Genomic DNA, 18525 nt, shown 5'->3' on the forward strand with positions numbered 1-18525 from the left:
AAAAGATTTTAAAAGTTTTCAGGAATGATTGGGCAGCTGCCTTTTTAAAGTGTTATTATTTACTGTTATCAATTGTATATAACTTATGAGACTTTCTTGGGTAGAGCAAAAGTCAGTGTACTGGGCTGCTCACCAAAGGTTAACAATCTAAGTCAATGTAGGCATATCTTGGAAGAAAGGTCAGGCTCTCTATATAAAAAGAAAAAGAAAAAAATCATCCATGAAAACCCTAAAGCTCACAGCTCCATTCTGACACACATGGATTTGCTATGAGTAGGCTTTGACTCCAGGAAAACTGGTACTGGTATAATTGGTTTAACAGAAATCTTTCATAAATTTTTTCTTAAAATGGAGTACTGGTCTAAACTGAGAATATATGCCAGGTTCCCTAATGTAAGAAAGATTTTGACTATCACATTTAAAACCTCAAATTCTTCCTGTAAATGCTACTGTAGTAAACACCATCTTCCTGTAAATGCTACTGTAGTAAACACCATAATAAAGCAAACATTCGATTGCAAAATACCTCCTTTTACCCCTGAGGTTATGATTCTGAAGGACAAAGCAGACCTCTGTATTGTTCCTCAGTCCCAGGACTGTGTGGCATACGGCAAACAGATCAAGGTCTCTCTTCCAGTGTAACAGAGATTTTTGTGTTTAGGGAGTAATGCAGTTCTATAGACTGTGTGTCCAATGCATGATAGCCCTTAATAATATTGTAAATTGGATAAATTTTGTGTTTAATGCTCTTCCAGTCCTCTTATGCTACCTGTTCGCTCACCTTCCTATCAATTCAGGGAGCATTTATTGAACATCTCTTATGTACCTGTTAGGGTCTATATTGGGGGCTTGATGTACAAAAAGAAATGAAGCATGTGGTATGCCTTCACTGAGTTCCCATCAGCCCTTCTTGTATACCTTATAGAACCACTTGCTGCTTCGGGGGTCTCTTGGACCCAAGGGGATAGGGCTGGCCTCACCCGGCTACCAACCCCATGGACATCGCCATGGTTCCTAACTTGCTCCTTGCCTTTCCAACCAAAAAAAAACTTCCTGAACTCAAACCCCAATCAACCAGATGATTCTTCCATTTAAACTCCAATTTTTAAGTTCTTATCTTAAAGAGAAGACATTGGCAGCAATATTGGACTTGCTCTGATAGATCTGCTTGGGATTTTCTTTTGTTTAACAACCAAGGACTTTTTAGCTCAGTTCCTTGACTGCAATTGTAACATCTATCTGCCGATACAACGCATGTATGTAACAGCTACCGTGTGAAGTTGTTATTAGGTAAGGCCAGCCAGTATTCTTAGTTAACCTGGCTTAACAGAAATTTTAGTATGATCTCCTCTTCATAGAAACCTCCCTGAAGTCAATTCTTGAGGGACAACCTATGTGAAACTATATGGAAGAATCAATCTTCAGATCATGTAATCGATTAGATTCCTAGATAAGATAACCCTCCCTACCCCACCTCCCCAACACACACACACACACACACACAGAAACTTGAAATAGAAATTTGAGAAGTTGAATGAATTTATTCACTTATGCACACATTTTAAATATATATATATGTAATATCTGCTATAGGCTGAGCTTTAAATGGTTAATAAAATAAATGCAGTCTCTGCCCTCATGAAAGTAATTGTATAATGAAAGTATAAAATATTAAGCAAAGAAAAAAAATAATGTGATCACATGCTGAGGCAAGTATCAACAAGCTGCTGTAAAAAATAAAAATAGCACGGTGTCCTGGTCAAGATGGTAAAAGAAGATCTCGCTAAAGTTAACATTTCACAACTAATGAGACTAAAGTTTCAAAAGGACCCATGTCAGTGGACCTCCGAATTTTACACTCCCGCCTAGATAGTCCAAATAAGAATGGAATGAGTAGGGTGGCTCTGGCCATATTGAGCTGTAGCATACAGATTCTAGTGGTTCAACTACCAGCCAAATGTTTAATTTCCAAACAGAGACCTTGTTTCCAAACGTGATTCCTGATCTTCACTCTGGCTTTATCAAGCCCATGGATCAATTTTGAATTTTCACTTTTGCATAGAGTAACATGCTACTGGTTGTGTGGTTGTTCAGTGTGTGTGTGCTAACCATGCCTATTTTTCTCTCCCTTTCATCGCCAGGCCTCCGGAACCTGTTTACAGCACTGTGAACAAACTATGTGATAAGCCTGCTTCTCCCAGGCACTATTCCCCTGTGGAGTGTGACAAAAGTTTCCTTCTCTCATCTCCCTACCCCCACTACCACCTGGGCCTGCTCCCTGACCCCGAGATGACCAGGTACCGACTGCATGCGCTTGCTCACTTCATCTTCTCCAAATGTATGTGCTTCCACCAGGATGAACGGGGAGAATCCACCTCTGCTCGCATCCCTCTCCCTTGACAGCCTCCGCACAATGGAGACGTCTGCTCCTTTGGTCTCTTTTGGGAGAAATTAAGTATCTTGTCCCCTTCTTTTAATTTTTTCTGGTGTGATCACTATGCACTCAGACATGGTCACATGATACCCTGGACAGTCTTGGTTCCCATGTATTTTAATAAGCTAGTAATTACATTTTTTTTCCAGAAGAATTAATTTGGGGTGTAAATAGCACCACTTTTCCTCATATAGAAAGATAAAAGAGACAGAATTTGGAATAATATTTAATAAACAGTATCCTTTGACCCTACTAGAGATTCTGATGCAGGCCCCCCCAGAACCTCAGGAGTAAGCAGATGATAGATGATATCTGTGTATTCCCACAAGGCAAATTTCTTAGACGTAAGTACTGTCATCATCATTTAATTGATGAGATAAGTGACTCCCAGAGATATTAAGCAATGTGTCCCAACCACAGAATGGGTTGGTTTTATCTACCCAAAAAGGACATAATGTTAACCTTTATTTTATGTTAGTAGGCCAGATGTTCACTTAATTACTACCATTTTATATAAGGAAACACAGGTTCAGTGAGATAAAGTATTACCTGCAACATGTGACATTGCCAATTAATAGATGGAGTCTAGATTTGAGCTTAGAGCATGTTGAATCTTTCTCCAACTCTGTAAACAAATTATTCAAGTCTCATAGTTGGACATCATTCTGCATTAATATTTTAAGCATATGTGAACTAAATAATAAAATTTAATCTTCTCATAAATAGTTGGAGTTGGAAATTGAGGAAAGTAAAGAAACAGAATGCTGTGTTCCATAGGGCTGTTCCGATGCAGTCTAAATTGAGAGATCCCAACGTTCCTTGTGTGACGGGGTACTTACATACTTATGCCTTCAGACTAAATGTTTTTATGTTTCCTCCAAGTATGATTAGGGCTGAGAAAAATGCAAAGTTTGGAAAGATACAAAATGAAAATGAGACTTTTTAGAACATCATCTCTATTTTTTAATATTCTCAAAGGATGCATTTATAAGTCAATTGCTAGACTCTCTAGGGGAAATAAATAGCAAAATTTAAATTATATCTAACATGTCTGAAAAGAAATGAGAAAACATTTTTGGTATATAATCTACTGGGGCATTTTCACTCATTTCTAATGATGAAACCGAATAACATTTCAGAATGCTTTAAAAATATTGATGAACTCCTACATTTTTATATTTTTACAAAGTCGTGAATTAAACCACCTTACTACAGGGAACTAGATCATCGTGAAGCTAAGAGGACAGCATCATTGTGGCCACAGGGAAGTGTGAAAACAGACACACCCGCACAATGACTTTCTAAAAATGATGCACCGCTGACCAGCTACCTAAGAGCACCTTTCCCTGGGGCCAGACCTTTCCTTAAGCATGTTTTATGAATTATTACTTTAACCCTCATATCCCCAAACCAAACCCATGGCTGTTGAGTCGATTCTTGGCGGCCCTAAAGGACAGAGTAGACCGCAGAGTTTCCAAGGCCATCATCTCCGTGGAACCAACTGACACTTTCTAAAAAAGAGTGGTCAGTGGATTTGAACGAGTGACCTTCTGGTCCAGCTCCTTAGCTACTGCACCACCAAGTCTCCTCTTACTGCTCACAGACACCCTGTAATGATCACTAGCAACACCTCTGTGTGTACACATGAGGAAAGCAAGGCTTGAGAGGTGACATGACCCGTCCTAGGTCATTGCCAATAAGTGGCAAAGCTGTGATTCACAGCCAGGTGACCATTCGCCTGGACAACCATTTGCACTCGCATCAGCAGAGGCCCGATGGCATGCTCTTGCTTGCTCCCTGGAAAAATCCACCAATCGCTTCCATTTCTTTTTCTCCCCCTTCTCTATTTTTATCCTGCCTACTCATTTCTACTTCTCTGGCTCAGTCTCCATAAGTTTTGGTTTTCAACCCACACTTTCCAATCAGCACAGTGACATTGACTTCTTTCCACCTTACTGGAGATTCTCCTGTGTTCCTCCTAAAACTTCACCAATAAGCAGATGAAAGATGACAGCTTTGGGGTATAACCACCAAGCAAGATGGTTTAGAGTTTACGTTCTATGCTCTGTGTTATGAGACTACACTTTTCATGTTTTCTTTATTTTAAAGAGGGCTCATTTATTGTTAGTTTCCAATGTAAAAAAACATTAGAAAACAACCCTCAACTTAATCCCCTCACCCTGTTTTTCGTATTTTCAAATTAAAAATTGCATTATACGTTTTTAATATTATTGTTCAAATGACACACCCTCACCAAGTCTGCTATGCAGCAGCCCCTGCCTCCCAGCCTGCCACTCGATTGGGAATTCTATTTCTAATGTCTTTCTTCTCATTTTCCCCGTTCTTTCCTTTTTGCATTATTCTTGTTCTTTTTCTAGAGAGGGAAATATTTGTATTATATATAAAATGAAGTATATTTAAACATAATTATAGGTAATATATAAACAGCTATGAAATAAATATCTATTTCATATATGTATATATGTAGAAATACACACATACATGAAATAGATATATATATATACATCCACTTGACAAAGAGTTTAATTTCACCACCCAACTTCTGCTGTTCCTGCAGACTTTCCCAGTTCAGGAATAGGCAGGTACTTCTGCCCCATTTGTTCAGTCAGGGAGTTTCCCTGAACCATGAACAGCTTATTCCCTCTCACACCTGTCATTCAGTTCATCTCTAAGTTCCATTGAACCCCTTCAAACCATCTCTCTTACCTACTCTTTTTTCTGTTCCTCTGTCCCCACTGCTTTCGTACCTGTCCCATCATCTTCTACCTGCAATCGCCTCCTAGTTGCGCTCACTGCGTACACTGTTGTCCTCCTGCGCTGTTCTCAATGTAGTCCAAATGGTCGGTTAAGAATATAAATCAGGATTTAAAAAGAGAAGAAAACACACAATGGCCTGCAAGCCAGAAACCCTGAATAATTTTTTTTAAAAAGAATATGTCAGATCATTTCACCACTCTTTTGCATTTATATAAAATGCAAAGTCATTAACCTAGGACTTAGGTGCTGCATGATCTTGCCTCTGCCTGTCTCTGAAACATTATCTCATTTGGCTCTTTACCGACCTCAAGGAAACCTGGTGGCATAGTGGGTTTCACATGGGACTACTCACTGCAAGTTCATTAGTTCAAAACCACAGCCACTGTGAGGGAGAAAGATGAGGCTTTCCAGTCTCATTAACATTGCAGTCTTAAAAATCCCCAGGGACAGACCTACTCTGTCTCTCAGGGTTGCCATGGTCAGAATTGACTGCAGTGAGCTTGTCTTGTCGTTGCTGACCACACCACTGCCATCAGCCGTCCTCTTTATTTCTAACATGCAGACATGGCGCCCTGGCCCGTGCTCTTCAGACATGCTCTCTGCTCTCCCTAGGAGCTCCTCTGACATTTTGCTTGGTAAATTCTGGTCATCCTGGGTCTAAACTCAAATGGTGCATCTTCAAAGGAGCCCCTGAAAGAGAAAACCTCTCTTCTTTCTTTGATAAAATTCAATCCTTTATGATTCTACTTGAGGTTAAATGATATTTAAAACTCAGCCCCTGGTTTACGTGCTACACTGTAAACTCAATGGGTGGAATTTTGTCTCTTTTGCACAATATTATCTCCCTAAGTCCTAGCACAGTATTTTTGAAGGAATAAGCATAGAAAGAAGGTCTGTAGAAATCTAGGCAGACACCAGTTTCAGGAACAGGCCCTACTTCAACTCTGCTTTATCCAGTTTTTAGTAGATACATGAAGAAGCTCCGTGGATGAATGAGCCCCTGCTTGGTAACACCTAACAGTAGACTTGAGTTTGCTTTGTGTACTAAACTCCACTCTTTAAGTTATCTTGATGGTCCATGTCCACATGACAGATATGTAGCTTTCAAATCGTCATTAAGACTGAGCAATTCATTTCAAAGATTGTTTATTACTTCCTTTCTTAGGGAAAATTTCCTCTCTGAGCAAATGTTTCTTGAAACTCAGCTAATAATTTAGGGATGCAATTCTAGAGCTCTGGGTTCAACTGATGTCCCCATAGCTTGTATTTTGCTTCTGTTTTGTTTTTTTCTGTTTGCTGTGACCTTAAGTAACTCATGGAAGCACAGGAGATAAGACCTTTGAGTTAGACAAGCCTTTCTCCAACATCAATTTGGATATGTTCATGGGTCCGTGTTTTAATTCTGCACATGAAACAAAGTTATCCTGGGATCTTCTATACTAAGAAGGATATTATAGAAATGTATCCATTAATCCATTCAACCAAGATATATCAACCACTGACAAAGTACTGTATCAGAACAATGTTTTACAAATGTAAAGGCTGACCAAGAAATATTAAGACGTGCCGAACCTTGAAGTGTGTTATGTGGTGATGTATATTTATCAGAGCATTAGATAAATGCCATTTCTGCCTCAGATTAGTACATGAGCTAGCATGTACTACTGTACTCCCTCAGGGTTTTCAGAATAAGGGTAGCAAGTCCAAGTTCTGAGGGTCAGTGACCTTGGACTTCAGTGGCAATACCTCAGTTCTCAACTCTTTGAGTTGATAGCACGCATCTGTACAGTTTGCTTCTGTAATATCATCTAAAAGACAACACACAAAGTTTACATTTTCCTTAGGAAAGCACTTTCAATCACTTGGCAAACTGCCAGTTCTTAAGACTGCAGATAATGTTTCAAGTAATTGACTTTTCAGACCTTGCAAAGGCAAGAAAAGGACAGAGGCTGGAATCAAACTATGAGCTAGAGTTCTGTGAAAAACAAATGAGATCGCTGTTGGCCACTTGCTGTGTGTGTGTCCTTTTAATTTACGGTTGTTTTTGATATTGTAATTGGTTTTTCTAATTTGGGAGAATGGTAAGTCATTCTACTTTGGATTTTTCTAAGGCAAGAATAATATTCTTGGTCATTTGCCCAACACATATGGAATATTTTCATTTTCCTCTTACATAGATGTCCCCTGATTATCGTTATTTTGCATTTGATAAACAGAAGATACTATGAACCAAATGAAGGTCAATTAAAATGTATTGGCAGATTTGGAATAGGAAAACATGGTATAGGCTTTACAAAGCTCATGGACAAATGGAATTAAAGATAAGGGAATTTTTTTCCACAAAGTTTTGAAGCCCCTCCTTAAATGATCACAAATATTGTTCTTTCCCCTTTGAATAGAAGAGCTACTTGTAGATGTTGAATATTATTCTGGAAGCCAGGAATTCAAAGATGAATAAGTTATATCTCTTTCCTTGAAGCTGGGATTTCAAAGGTAGATAAGATATCTCTTTCCGTAGGGATTCATCAACATGTAAATGAAGAATCACTATGCATAATGATGTTCATCTGCTATGCATAATATGTTCATCTCCTTTTCTTCAGTGTAACTAAAATCAGATTAGCACAAGAGGTGGCATGATGGAAGCAAACATAATCTAAGATTGTCCTTCCTGCAGAGGTGTGAATATCAAAAAGGGGCTATCTTCCATCTATACCTTGTTCTTGTTTCACCCACTTCTAATCACTTAAAAACAAAAAACAACGTTAACTATCGGAAACTTAACTTCCCCTTTGCATAGGTCATCTGCCAGTCTGCAGGATTCAGAGAATCTACATTTATAATTCATCCCCTTGTAGAAAGTACAATGTTAGCAGTCCAAGCCACGCCTTGTTTTGTACACAGAGCCAGCCTGAGATCACCAGGGCTCAGCCTTGAGCATTATGGGAACCTACTAATGGACTGGGCTACTAGTCAGAAGGTCATTGGTTCAAGTCCACCCAGAAGCACCTGATAGGAATAGTTGGTGATATGAAAATTCCATTATTCAAAATCCTGTGGATGATAGTTCTACTTTGACATGTATGGGGTCGTGATGAACTAGAATTGGTTTGATGGCACCTGGGTTAGGTGTTTTGTGAGTTCGGTTTGGTTTGGTTGGAGGAAGTATCTTTCAAAGACTGGGAAAACAAGATTTTTATCTTTGTAAAATAATGGAAAATGTACCCAAGCATTTAATCTGTTAGGCGCTCAGGCAGCATAATGGTTATATACTGGGCTAAGGGTAAGGGCAGCAGTTCAAAACCACCAGCTGCTCCTCAGGAGAAAGATGGAGCTTTCTACTCCCCAAAACGGGTCCAGTTTGGGAAACTTGCAGGGGCAGTTCTACCCTGTTCTTATAGGGTTTCTGTGAGTCAGCATTGACTCAATGGCAGTGTTTGGTTTGGTTAATCTTTTCATTCTCTCAGAATCAAAAATTCTACCATCAAAATATAGCTTCCATTCACAGTAATGCTACAGCAGAAGCCCATATGAGGGCATACAGCTGAGCAAAGGGAAACACTTCCTTCTGCCCTCGGGTTTCTTTGCAAAGGGCTGCTTGGACTGAGTCTGTAGAAGGCCATTGAGTTCACCAGTCAGATGCGAGGACAGTTGTGTCCCAGGTACAAGGAATAGCAGAGAGGGGGTGGGTAGAAGCTCGGTGCATGGTGCGGCTACACATTGTTCTGTGTGCCAAAGGAGTATGGGGTGGCTCATCCTGTTGGCAATGGGGTAAATGAGTTCCTCACAGGACCAGCTGGAGACTTGGGGTTTTATGGGGATGATGGAGGAAGAGTTTCAAAGCAAAGTAAAGGCATGCGCTGATCTGTGTTTTGGGGAAGATCACGTTGCCGACTGTCTGGAAGATAACTAGATGGGAAAGGATTTTCAGACGGGGAAACTGTCGGTCTATCCCAGTCGAGGGTAACAATCATGAAGAAATGAACTAGGGCTATGGAGACAGAGAGGAATGAGTGGATTCAGAGACGTTGAGCCAAGAGAATGATGGTACTTGGTGGTGAGCTGCCTGGAGGGAAAGACTTGACTGGCTTGAGGCAGTCACTAGATGGTGACTGCATTCCCCCTACACACACACACACACACACACACACACACACACACACACGCTCCGTAGAGACAGTGAGCACTCCCGTCCACAATAAATACACGTCAGCATAAAACTCTGTGGAAGACAATGGGAGGAGAGAGCCAAATAGATGCGAAGGTCTCTTGTCTGAGTTGGTGGCCATATGACACACTGGAGGCAGGAGGTCTACGTGCATACTTCATGTGATGACACCCTTTGGCTGTGTTAATAGTGCACTTAACCGAGGACTTCACTTTCCTCATGACCTGTGTGCTTACCAGAAAACTGGGACTAATTTGATCTGTGCTTTTTTCCTCATAGAATTGTTGTTGTGAGGCTCATGGGAAACAGAGCAAATACATTTTAAGCCAGGCATTATCCCCATTAGACATTACTAATTGTCTCCATATGCTTATTCTAAATTAAAACCTCTAACTCATGTATATTTATTTTTATTGCTATTACAAATCAGGTAAAAATTGTTTATCAGCACAGTAAATCCCCCGAGGTTATCAGAAAGCTGTTGCTGCTAAATGTGTCTGTCATTATTAGTGGCAACCTTTCTTGTAGCAAAGTGACATTTTATTTTTCCCTTTTATCATTGCGTTTGGAGGCTCCCTGTAAAGGGTGGCATGTTTGCCAAACCACATGTACCTTCACACTCACATGAGATGTTCTTAGTTCTCATCCAACACATCGCAGGGTTTGTCTTACTTACCTGAACCTTCTGAGAAAAGTAGACAACATGAAAGCAGCTTCTCTGCAGCAAAGGTTCGATGCCAGGTACTCGCCTGCACCCTCTCTCTCTTGGAATAACGCCAACAGCCCTGCAAAATGGTCAGCCCTGCATTCAAACCCATCAGTAGCAGCGCCCAGATTCAAAGCAGGGCTTTCTCACCATCACTGCAGCCTTCGCCCCGCTCGCCGCGCGGCACGGCTTCTGACTCGGTTGGCCTATCTCACATCTGCTCCGCCCCCCGGCTCTGCATCGGAAGGGGAAATCGGACCCTTTTTCACATGGGATCTGGGAAATAGCATCATTTTAAAAAGGAAAGAAGATTCGCAAATTACTGACTTTTTCATCCCTTAAGAGGTTGATAAAATTTTAAAGAACACTTAATTTCATTTTTAATTAAAACTACGAAAGGACTTTCTCTAGGCATGCCTCATCAGGCACAACTTCTTCCCAAATTCATGTACCAGTGTGTTCTTCAAAGTCTTCACTACCTTTTTGAAGCAGGTGATCACTAAACCCAGCTTGAACCAAGGATGATGAACATAGATTAATTCCATCTCACAAAGTCACAGAGACCGCTTTTGCCCCACAGGGTTTTCCAGCCCCTCCTCACTGCCGTGCAATGTATACTAAGATTCACATGGAAGCAAGCTCCTCTGTCTTCTAAATCACGGGTTGCCAAACTTCATTGACTTACTGCTCCCCTTTAAGAAAAACAAAAATTACTCAGTGGCCCCTTGGCCGTGAAAATCTTCTGTAGTATAACCCATAACCTAGGATGAGGTATAGGTCCCTGGATTGCAGCCCTCGGGATCATTCTAGTGTCCACCCCCCACCCCGCCACCAGACAATATCACAGACCCTGGGAAACACGAAGTGGATGTCATCTCTATGTAAACATAGTTTTTCAATACATGGTACTTATGATTTAATCAGTCTATTTTTGTTGTTCCTTCATTAAAATGTTTTTTCATTGGGAAATCAAAACTTACTAAAAGCTTTCATTTAATTTTTACAACTCTTGCCAGTTAGTTTACATATCCTATTTTGTAATGGCACAGTAAGAAATGAATCCAGATTCATTTTACTGAAAGATTCCTGCTCTGTAATGTTCACGTAATTCAATGACGAAACAAACAAAATGCAATCAGTGTGATTTATATATGATGTACACTTACTTAATATTGTATGGATGTTTTCCTTTAATTTTGAGAGAAATCTTCGTATTTTCATCAGTAACCATCGTGTTGGGGGAGCTTTATAGTGTGGTGGCTAGAGCACTTGGCTGTAAACTGAAAAGCTGGTGGTTCGAACCCACCAGCCGTTCCCCAGGGCAATGGTGGCGATCTGCTGGTGTCATGGTGTACCGCCTCGGGACGGTACGGGCCACTTCTGTTCTGTCCTCTGGGGGTGGAATCTGCTTAATGGCAGTGTTCACCTTCATATTATAAGAATTACCATAACATCAAAAGGAGTTCTCCATAGAGACAAAGGAGCGGTGAGAAAAATGCTATGCTGTGCAACATCTCTATAGCAACAGAATTACAGGCAAGACTCCAGACAGTAACTTTACCGCATAACACCCACAGCAGACACCAGTTTCAATCACTAGCGCACATTGTGTAGTGAGTGTTGTTATGTACTGGGCATTTTGCCAGAAATCATTAATTTGTATCTTCTCATCGACCTATGAAGTAGATCTGAATATTCTGATTTTACAGAAAAATCACAGGACACGGTTTGACAAACAAATGGAAGCAGTGGGTGATATGTTTGAAATTGAGCCCATTCTTAGTTACATGTGGGATGCTAATTTAACTATAGCAGCAACAGTGGCTGCCCTGGTAACTGCTATGCTCCCAGGGCCAAAAACAGGGTTTGGCATAAAGTGTATTAGTAGTCAGAGTGATGATGATGATGATGATGATGATGATGAATTGTAATGGTCTTAACGATTGTGAGCATGTATGCACTCTTATCCCAAGGCTGTCCACTGTACTTATTAACTGATAAAATCCTTATAGGAGATACGTTGTTGTTGTTGTTGTTGTTGCTGTTGTTGTTGTTGTTGTTGGGGCTTTGCAGATAGGGAACCCTACATCTCTAAGAGAGTAAGCTGCCTAAGTCTCCCAGGTACAATCCCAATAACTGAAAAGGCAACTATTGACATGGACCTCACCAGATGTAATACACAAGAATCAAATTGAGTACAGCTGTTGAAAGAGATGGTGGAGAAACCCCTTATCATCAGCCAAAACATGACCAGGGGATGACTGTGAAATAAGCCATCAAATGCTCACATATAAATTCAGGCTGAAGCTGAGGACAATTGTACTTTGAGTGGTTTCCAACCCGAGCGTCTCATTGTCTGCCACTATGTCTGACAATGTTCTGCTCTTCATATTGTTGTCAGTGATTACTCCCTCAGTAGAGGACAGCATATTATATTGTAACCTGAATAAATGAATATCTCAGATTGCATTTGGGATGAACTATTATTAAAGAATAGTTGTAAGAGACTCTCTTCACCCACATCCTCATAGCTTCTGTTCCCTGGAGTTGACAAATCCAGTCAATAGTGAAGGGAGATGAAGATTAGTGTTTGTAGGTTGGGAAGAAATGCTATGTAAGCCTATACATATTTATATAGAGATCTAAATATTTAAGAATTTAGAATTTTGTTTTAACTAAGGGATCAAAATTTGCCCCTGAAAGCATAGAAATAAATCCTGCACTTCCATCTTTAATTTACTTTTGTAGACCTTGAGCTCATTTGAAGTTTAAAGTATCCCTTGAGTAGAGTTTTAAAGTCAGCTGGGATATATGTTTCAAATGGAATACTAAAGCCTGAGAACATTCTATTCCAAAGAAAAGGAATGTATTAGACTGTGACGTACAGGAGCAGCAGGTTGAAACTACCAGCTAGCCTTCCTACTTTTGTAGCAGGTGGTAGTCTCGAAAACCCACCAGGGCCGTTCTCTGTGGTCCGGCAAGAAGCACTATGACTTGGCATGACTCCACGGTATTGAGTTTTTGTTGTGTTATTTTTCAGAGACTACTTTAAATTTGGATTTACAGGGCATCCTAGCAACAGTTTAACTTTTTCTGTTGTGGCACAGATGAAGAAACTGTTAATCAAATAACAAATATGTATTAAGCACCTACTATACAGTTGACATTTGGGAGGATACAAAAGTCAGACATAACTGAATCATGCTTTCAGGAGGTCTAGGGACCACTAAGCCCAAAAAACGTTAGGGCTTTTTTGTGGATATATCTGAGAGCCACCAATAATGAAAAGAAAAAGGAAATGCCTAGAAATTAAACATGGATTGCATTTTTAAGTGCATATGAGTTGTAAGGCATCCTGGTGGCAAATTGGTTTTAGCATCGGTGTATTACTTGAAAGGTCTGCCGTTTAAACCCACTAGCCACTCTGTGTGATGAAGATAAGACTCTCCTCCAGTAAATTTGAATTCCAAAGAACAGCCCTCCATCCTCTTGGGTCAGGATAAGGGGGAATTGGCTCAGTGACAGTGGGTTTGATTTTTTTTTTTTAAACCATGTGCACGTTAGTTAGATCTTACCTTATTTCTTTTGGCTCCCTCCTGAATTACCCTAGATATTATTACTATCCGCTCATGTTGATTTAATTCTAGGCATTAAGAGAGTCTTGTGTGGAATCTGAAGTTCTGATGACAGCCTCAATTTTCTATCACTCTTTCCAGCTCTCTCCATTCTTACCTGAGCGGGTACATGATCACTTCTTACTCTCCGTGGAATCTGCGTGACCTCTGGGTGTTGGGTCACGGTGACAGGCATTGTGAAACTCTCCTTTCCTTACTTGCAGCTCTCCTGCTGATTCATTTGTTCTCCTGGACATCATTTGCAGACTCCAATAATACAACATTGTGCCGATTGTTTTCCCACAGGACAACTTTACTGAAACACCTTACTTGTCCCTCTCACATGCATCACTGTTTCAACCCAGTAGAATTATGTTCTTCCAAATGCAGGTCTCCTCCCTCTCCACTGCGGTCCCTTCCAAGGTTTAGGCCTAGGTTAGACGTAGAGCTTGTAGGAGCCGAGAAGTGTCTGGCAGGGACCCGGTGGGAAGCCTGCCTTATGCTGCTGCTTCACAGTTGGGGAATCTCACATTATAGGACCAAGATCGCCACTATAGCCCAGTGGCGGTGCTATGTGCCGTCAGTGACCACTTGAGGTTTTTTCTTGTCCTTAATGAACATTAGAACGAGCTGCCTCTTTCCCCAGGCAACGGTTGTGGAATTTCCTATTCTACCTCCTATCATCCAGAGAAGTTCTGTTCCCTACCTGATTCCCTTCCCTGATTTTCATTTTGGAATATTCCTTCGGGCTTCATTTGACCCATAAAAGCTGTCATTAATCTAAGCTCTTTCTCAGCAGAGAGATAAAAATTATAAATACAATGCTTTTCTTGTTTAGCAAGATTAGCATCCAATTTCAGGAACATCAAACATTGCATAAAGGATAATAGAATATTTTATATACTCAGTTAAACGCAGAGTGATGGGGTAGGTAGTGAAGTTGAGAAATTAAGTTAGGGGGATAGGTGAAAGGTTTGATTCCTGGCCCTTGGTCATGCTTTGGGCAACAGATCACATCCAATTGGTTAAGGGATCTTTTAAGCCTGTGGTCAAAGACCTATAAATTACAGCTTCACCATGCTCTTTATCATTTCTGAAATTCATTTCTTCACTCTCTGTAAATGGTCCCTGATTATATCCTAAATCATTACTAGAATGTAAATGGGATTCTTCGATCAGTACCAAGGAGTCCTTTGCCATTCCCTAGCCCAGTGGTTCTCTACCCTCCTCATGCCGTGACCCCTTAATACAATTCCTCATGTGGTGGCAACCCTCAACCATGAAATCCTTTTCATTGCTGCTTCATAACTGTAATTTTGCTACTGTTATGAATTGGGCCACCCCTGTGAAAGGGTCATTTGAAACCCCCAAAGGGGTCTCGACCCACAGCTTGAGAACCACTGCCCTAGGCCAAGTGGCAATCCACCTGGGTTCAAAAGTCAAAGTATTTCTAACCTCACTTCTGCCTTCTCTTGAGGTACAGAGGTTTCCAGACCCAGAGGCCCAGAGTTAGCTTCACATGGGACTTGTGAATTTTGATTCAAGCATTTCCATTCCATAATGCCCAAGGGAACAGAAGCAAAATGAGCTTCAAGAAGAGCCCGACTCAGTTTTCAACTTTCTCTTTAGGAATAACCCTCTAAAATTTGAAAGCAGAGTATCCCTTTTTGGCTCTTTCTGGGTAGACACAACAGGTTACACGTGAGCACATAGCAAACATTCGGTGGAACAACACATTGGAGGTGCTCCCCTGTAACAGTGAGGACTGTACCTCCTAGCTCAAGGAGGGCCTTCAGGGCTAGTGAAAGTTCTCCAGGCCCAAGGCAATGCAGAAAAGAATTGCTACATGGAGACTAATTTTCCATTCTGGTCAACTTTTACCCTGTTCGCCGAGAAAGATGTTATATACAATTGTCCCTGAGATTTTCTATTTCTGACATGCGACACAAAAGTAGAATTCCTTTGCCCCATTTGTTGCGCACTGTAATTCTTGGTACCTTCGTTTTGGGAGAGTTTGTCTCCGTGTTACTGAATGTATCAGGCCAGAAGTTCTGGAGAAATCACAGCCTCCATGGTTGCCTCTCACACGCCGTGTCTGATGAGAAGCACACACAACTAGCTGACCCTGTTTCGGGTAATGAAACAAATGCCAGTTAAATTCAGAAGATTGAAAAGGCCCAGATTACAACATGGGAGAAGGACTTTATTTGCAGCACTTTGTTTGCAGGCCCTCTGAAACGTGCTTAGAGGGCGACAGAGCTGCAGGTGCCTGACAAGGTGGAGGTACTTGCCACTCCCTTTCCCTAGAGTTCTGTCTACCAGCTAGACATCCACCAGAATGGAAGGAAACATCCCAGGCTTCAAACATACCCAAAGATAATAGTCTATTCTAAGGACTCAAAGTGTCATTAATCATTGAATGCTTGGCCAGAAAGAGAAAATCTTGAGTCCAAATATTAAATGTACATACACACAGCTGAAAATAGAAAGCTTACCCCAAACCACACAGTCACATAAGTCAGAAGCAGATACAAGACCTGGGCTGAGGTTTCTAGGTACTAGTGATTTTTCTCACTTCCCAGTCTATAGTTTTGAACTAAGTATATTCTTCAGGATTGTTTGTGTAAAGAAAGATTAGACATCATAGCTCATGCCTGCATGGAAACACTGAACTATTATTAGCAAATATACTTTAGCAGATGTGATTGGGATGGGAAGAAAACATATCTTTTTATTGTTTAAAGCAAGTCGATTTTTACTAAAAATAAAAATGTAAGTCCTCATTTAAACTCAGTAGTTCCACTCAGCTATATACCCCAAAGAAATGAAAACATACAGACACCCAAAATCTGTTGCCTGATTTTCGTGGCAGCAGTATTCATGATAGCCCCAAAGTAGAAACAATGTAAATGCCCAACAGTGAATGAATAAGTGACTAGCATGAAGAGTAGCTATATGAAGTTATTTCAACTATAAAAAAAATGAAATACTGATACATACTGCAACACGTGCGAACCTTGAAATTATGCTAAGTGAAAGCCAGTCCCAAAAGACCACCGGATTATAGGAATTGTCCCCCATAGGCCAATCCACAGAGACAGACAGTAGACGGAGGCTGAAGGAGCTGTGGCGGAAGTGGAAATCATGGATCGTCATGGGGCCAAATCTCGATTTAACATCATGAAAATATTTTAAGATTAGTTTGGGATGATGCTCGCACAACTCTATTAATATGCGGGTAAATAAAGTATTGCTACCAGGCTTCTAGCTCATGCATGCCTGGGTTTATTTTTACATAATGTGTTTAAACATGGTTTTTTTTTAATTACCAGGTAACTTCAAACAAATTCTCTCAGTCACGCACTTGTTTAGTCTCAGTAGGGTGTCTTTTTTTTTTTTTGCTTTCTATTATTTTTACTAGTTTTATTGGCATACAAGTCACATATCAAACAAATTAATAGTTCAACCATATTCAGTAATCCTCACCACAATGAATGTCAGAACATTTCCTTCTTTGTTGTTAACCCCCTACTTCCCCACAACCTCCCCTGCCAGAACAGTAGGGTGTCTTAAAAAGAAAAACATCCTATTCCAACAGGGGCTTCTGAGAGGACTTGCTGGGCCAGTCCCATTCAGGTCGGAGGACTCAGCTCAGAAGTTAGAACGAGTGTTTTGTGGGATTCCAAAAGAATAATATTGGCAGATTTCCTTGGACAGAAAGAAAAAGTTTTGCATTGGTGAGAGGAAAAAAAAAGCCAAGAAAACTGCGCTGAGGCAGTTTTCCACCGTGGCCATGCACCTGTGCGCTTTTCTTGGGTAGCTAAGGCTGTACTACAAGAGCTTCTATGGGAAATCTCACCCAATCCACCATACAGCCCCGATTTTGATTCCCCAGACTTCTTTTGGTTCCCCAAACTCAAAGAACACTAAAAATAAACATGATAGGAGCCCCTTAAGGATACTAACATTGTCTTTTTAATATGGTGTAAATCAAAGAGCTGGAGATTCCTCAGGGAAGAGTTAAAGGTATGGAAACACCACTCCCCCCACCCCAAACGTTTAATTGTGAATTAAGTGAGGGTTTGCATAGAAGATCGTCATTTTTGCATTCAACAAGCTATCAAACTTCCCAGTGTCTTTCCCCTCTTGTAATCTATTATCTTGCTCCTCCTCAAAGCCAGCCCCTGTGGGCTCTCTAACCTATTGCTTCCCCTTTCCTCCCTCCTTCTTTTGGTATGAAAAACATTTGGGTGGGGGTGGGGGAGTTGTTTTTGTTCGTTCACAGTGATCTCATAGCAATATTTGTCCTGTTGCATTTGACTAACCATTCAGCCTGTTCTCTCAATCCCTCCACATCATGAGGTGTTTCGTCATCATTGGTTAATGGGGTGAGTACTGTTCCATTATGTGTGGGTACTACAGTGTATCCAGCCTTCCGAGGGGCGTTTGGGTTGTTTCCATCTTCTTGCTATTGTGAATAGATCTTCGATGAACAAGTTATGTTTTCATCTGTCGGGTGTACACCAAATAGCAAACTTTTGGGTCCTATGATATTTCTATTCCCAATGCTTGGAGACAGTGCCATACTGTTTTCTACAGTGGTTGTACCATTCACGCTCCCAGCATCAGTCTACAAGGGCTCCAATGTCTCGGTGTCCCCAGCAGGTAAACTGTTCGTATCATTTGCCCATAGTTAAGTAGAGTTATTCATCTTTTTCTTGAAGTGAGGCCTTCTATAGATTTTAGAGATTGGCCCCTTGTCTGATAAATCATTATCAACTTTTTCCCAGTCTGCAGGTTCTTTATTTCACTTTTTTGGTAGACG

At 40.8% G+C, this 18525-nt stretch overlaps 1 protein-coding gene across 17 annotated transcripts in view; it reads left to right on the top strand.

Annotated features, from left to right (window-relative positions):
• Nucleotides 1-18525, top strand: part of DLG2 (discs large MAGUK scaffold protein 2) — a 1827487-nt gene that overhangs the window by 1334977 nt on the left and 473985 nt on the right. For all 17 annotated transcript variants that reach the window (XM_045293139.1, XM_045293148.1, XM_045293133.1 and 14 more), the window contains one exon: nt 2142-2297. In XM_045293139.1, the coding sequence (XP_045149074.1) occupies nt 2142-2297 (156 nt within the window). The remainder of the gene's footprint in view (nt 1-2141; nt 2298-18525) is intronic.

This window comes from Echinops telfairi, unplaced genomic scaffold (assembly GCF_000313985.2).
Source record: "Echinops telfairi isolate 266 unplaced genomic scaffold, ASM31398v2 ScPeMD7_1713;HRSCAF=2227, whole genome shotgun sequence".
In the NCBI taxonomy this organism is placed as follows: Eukaryota; Metazoa; Chordata; class Mammalia; order Afrosoricida; family Tenrecidae; genus Echinops; species Echinops telfairi.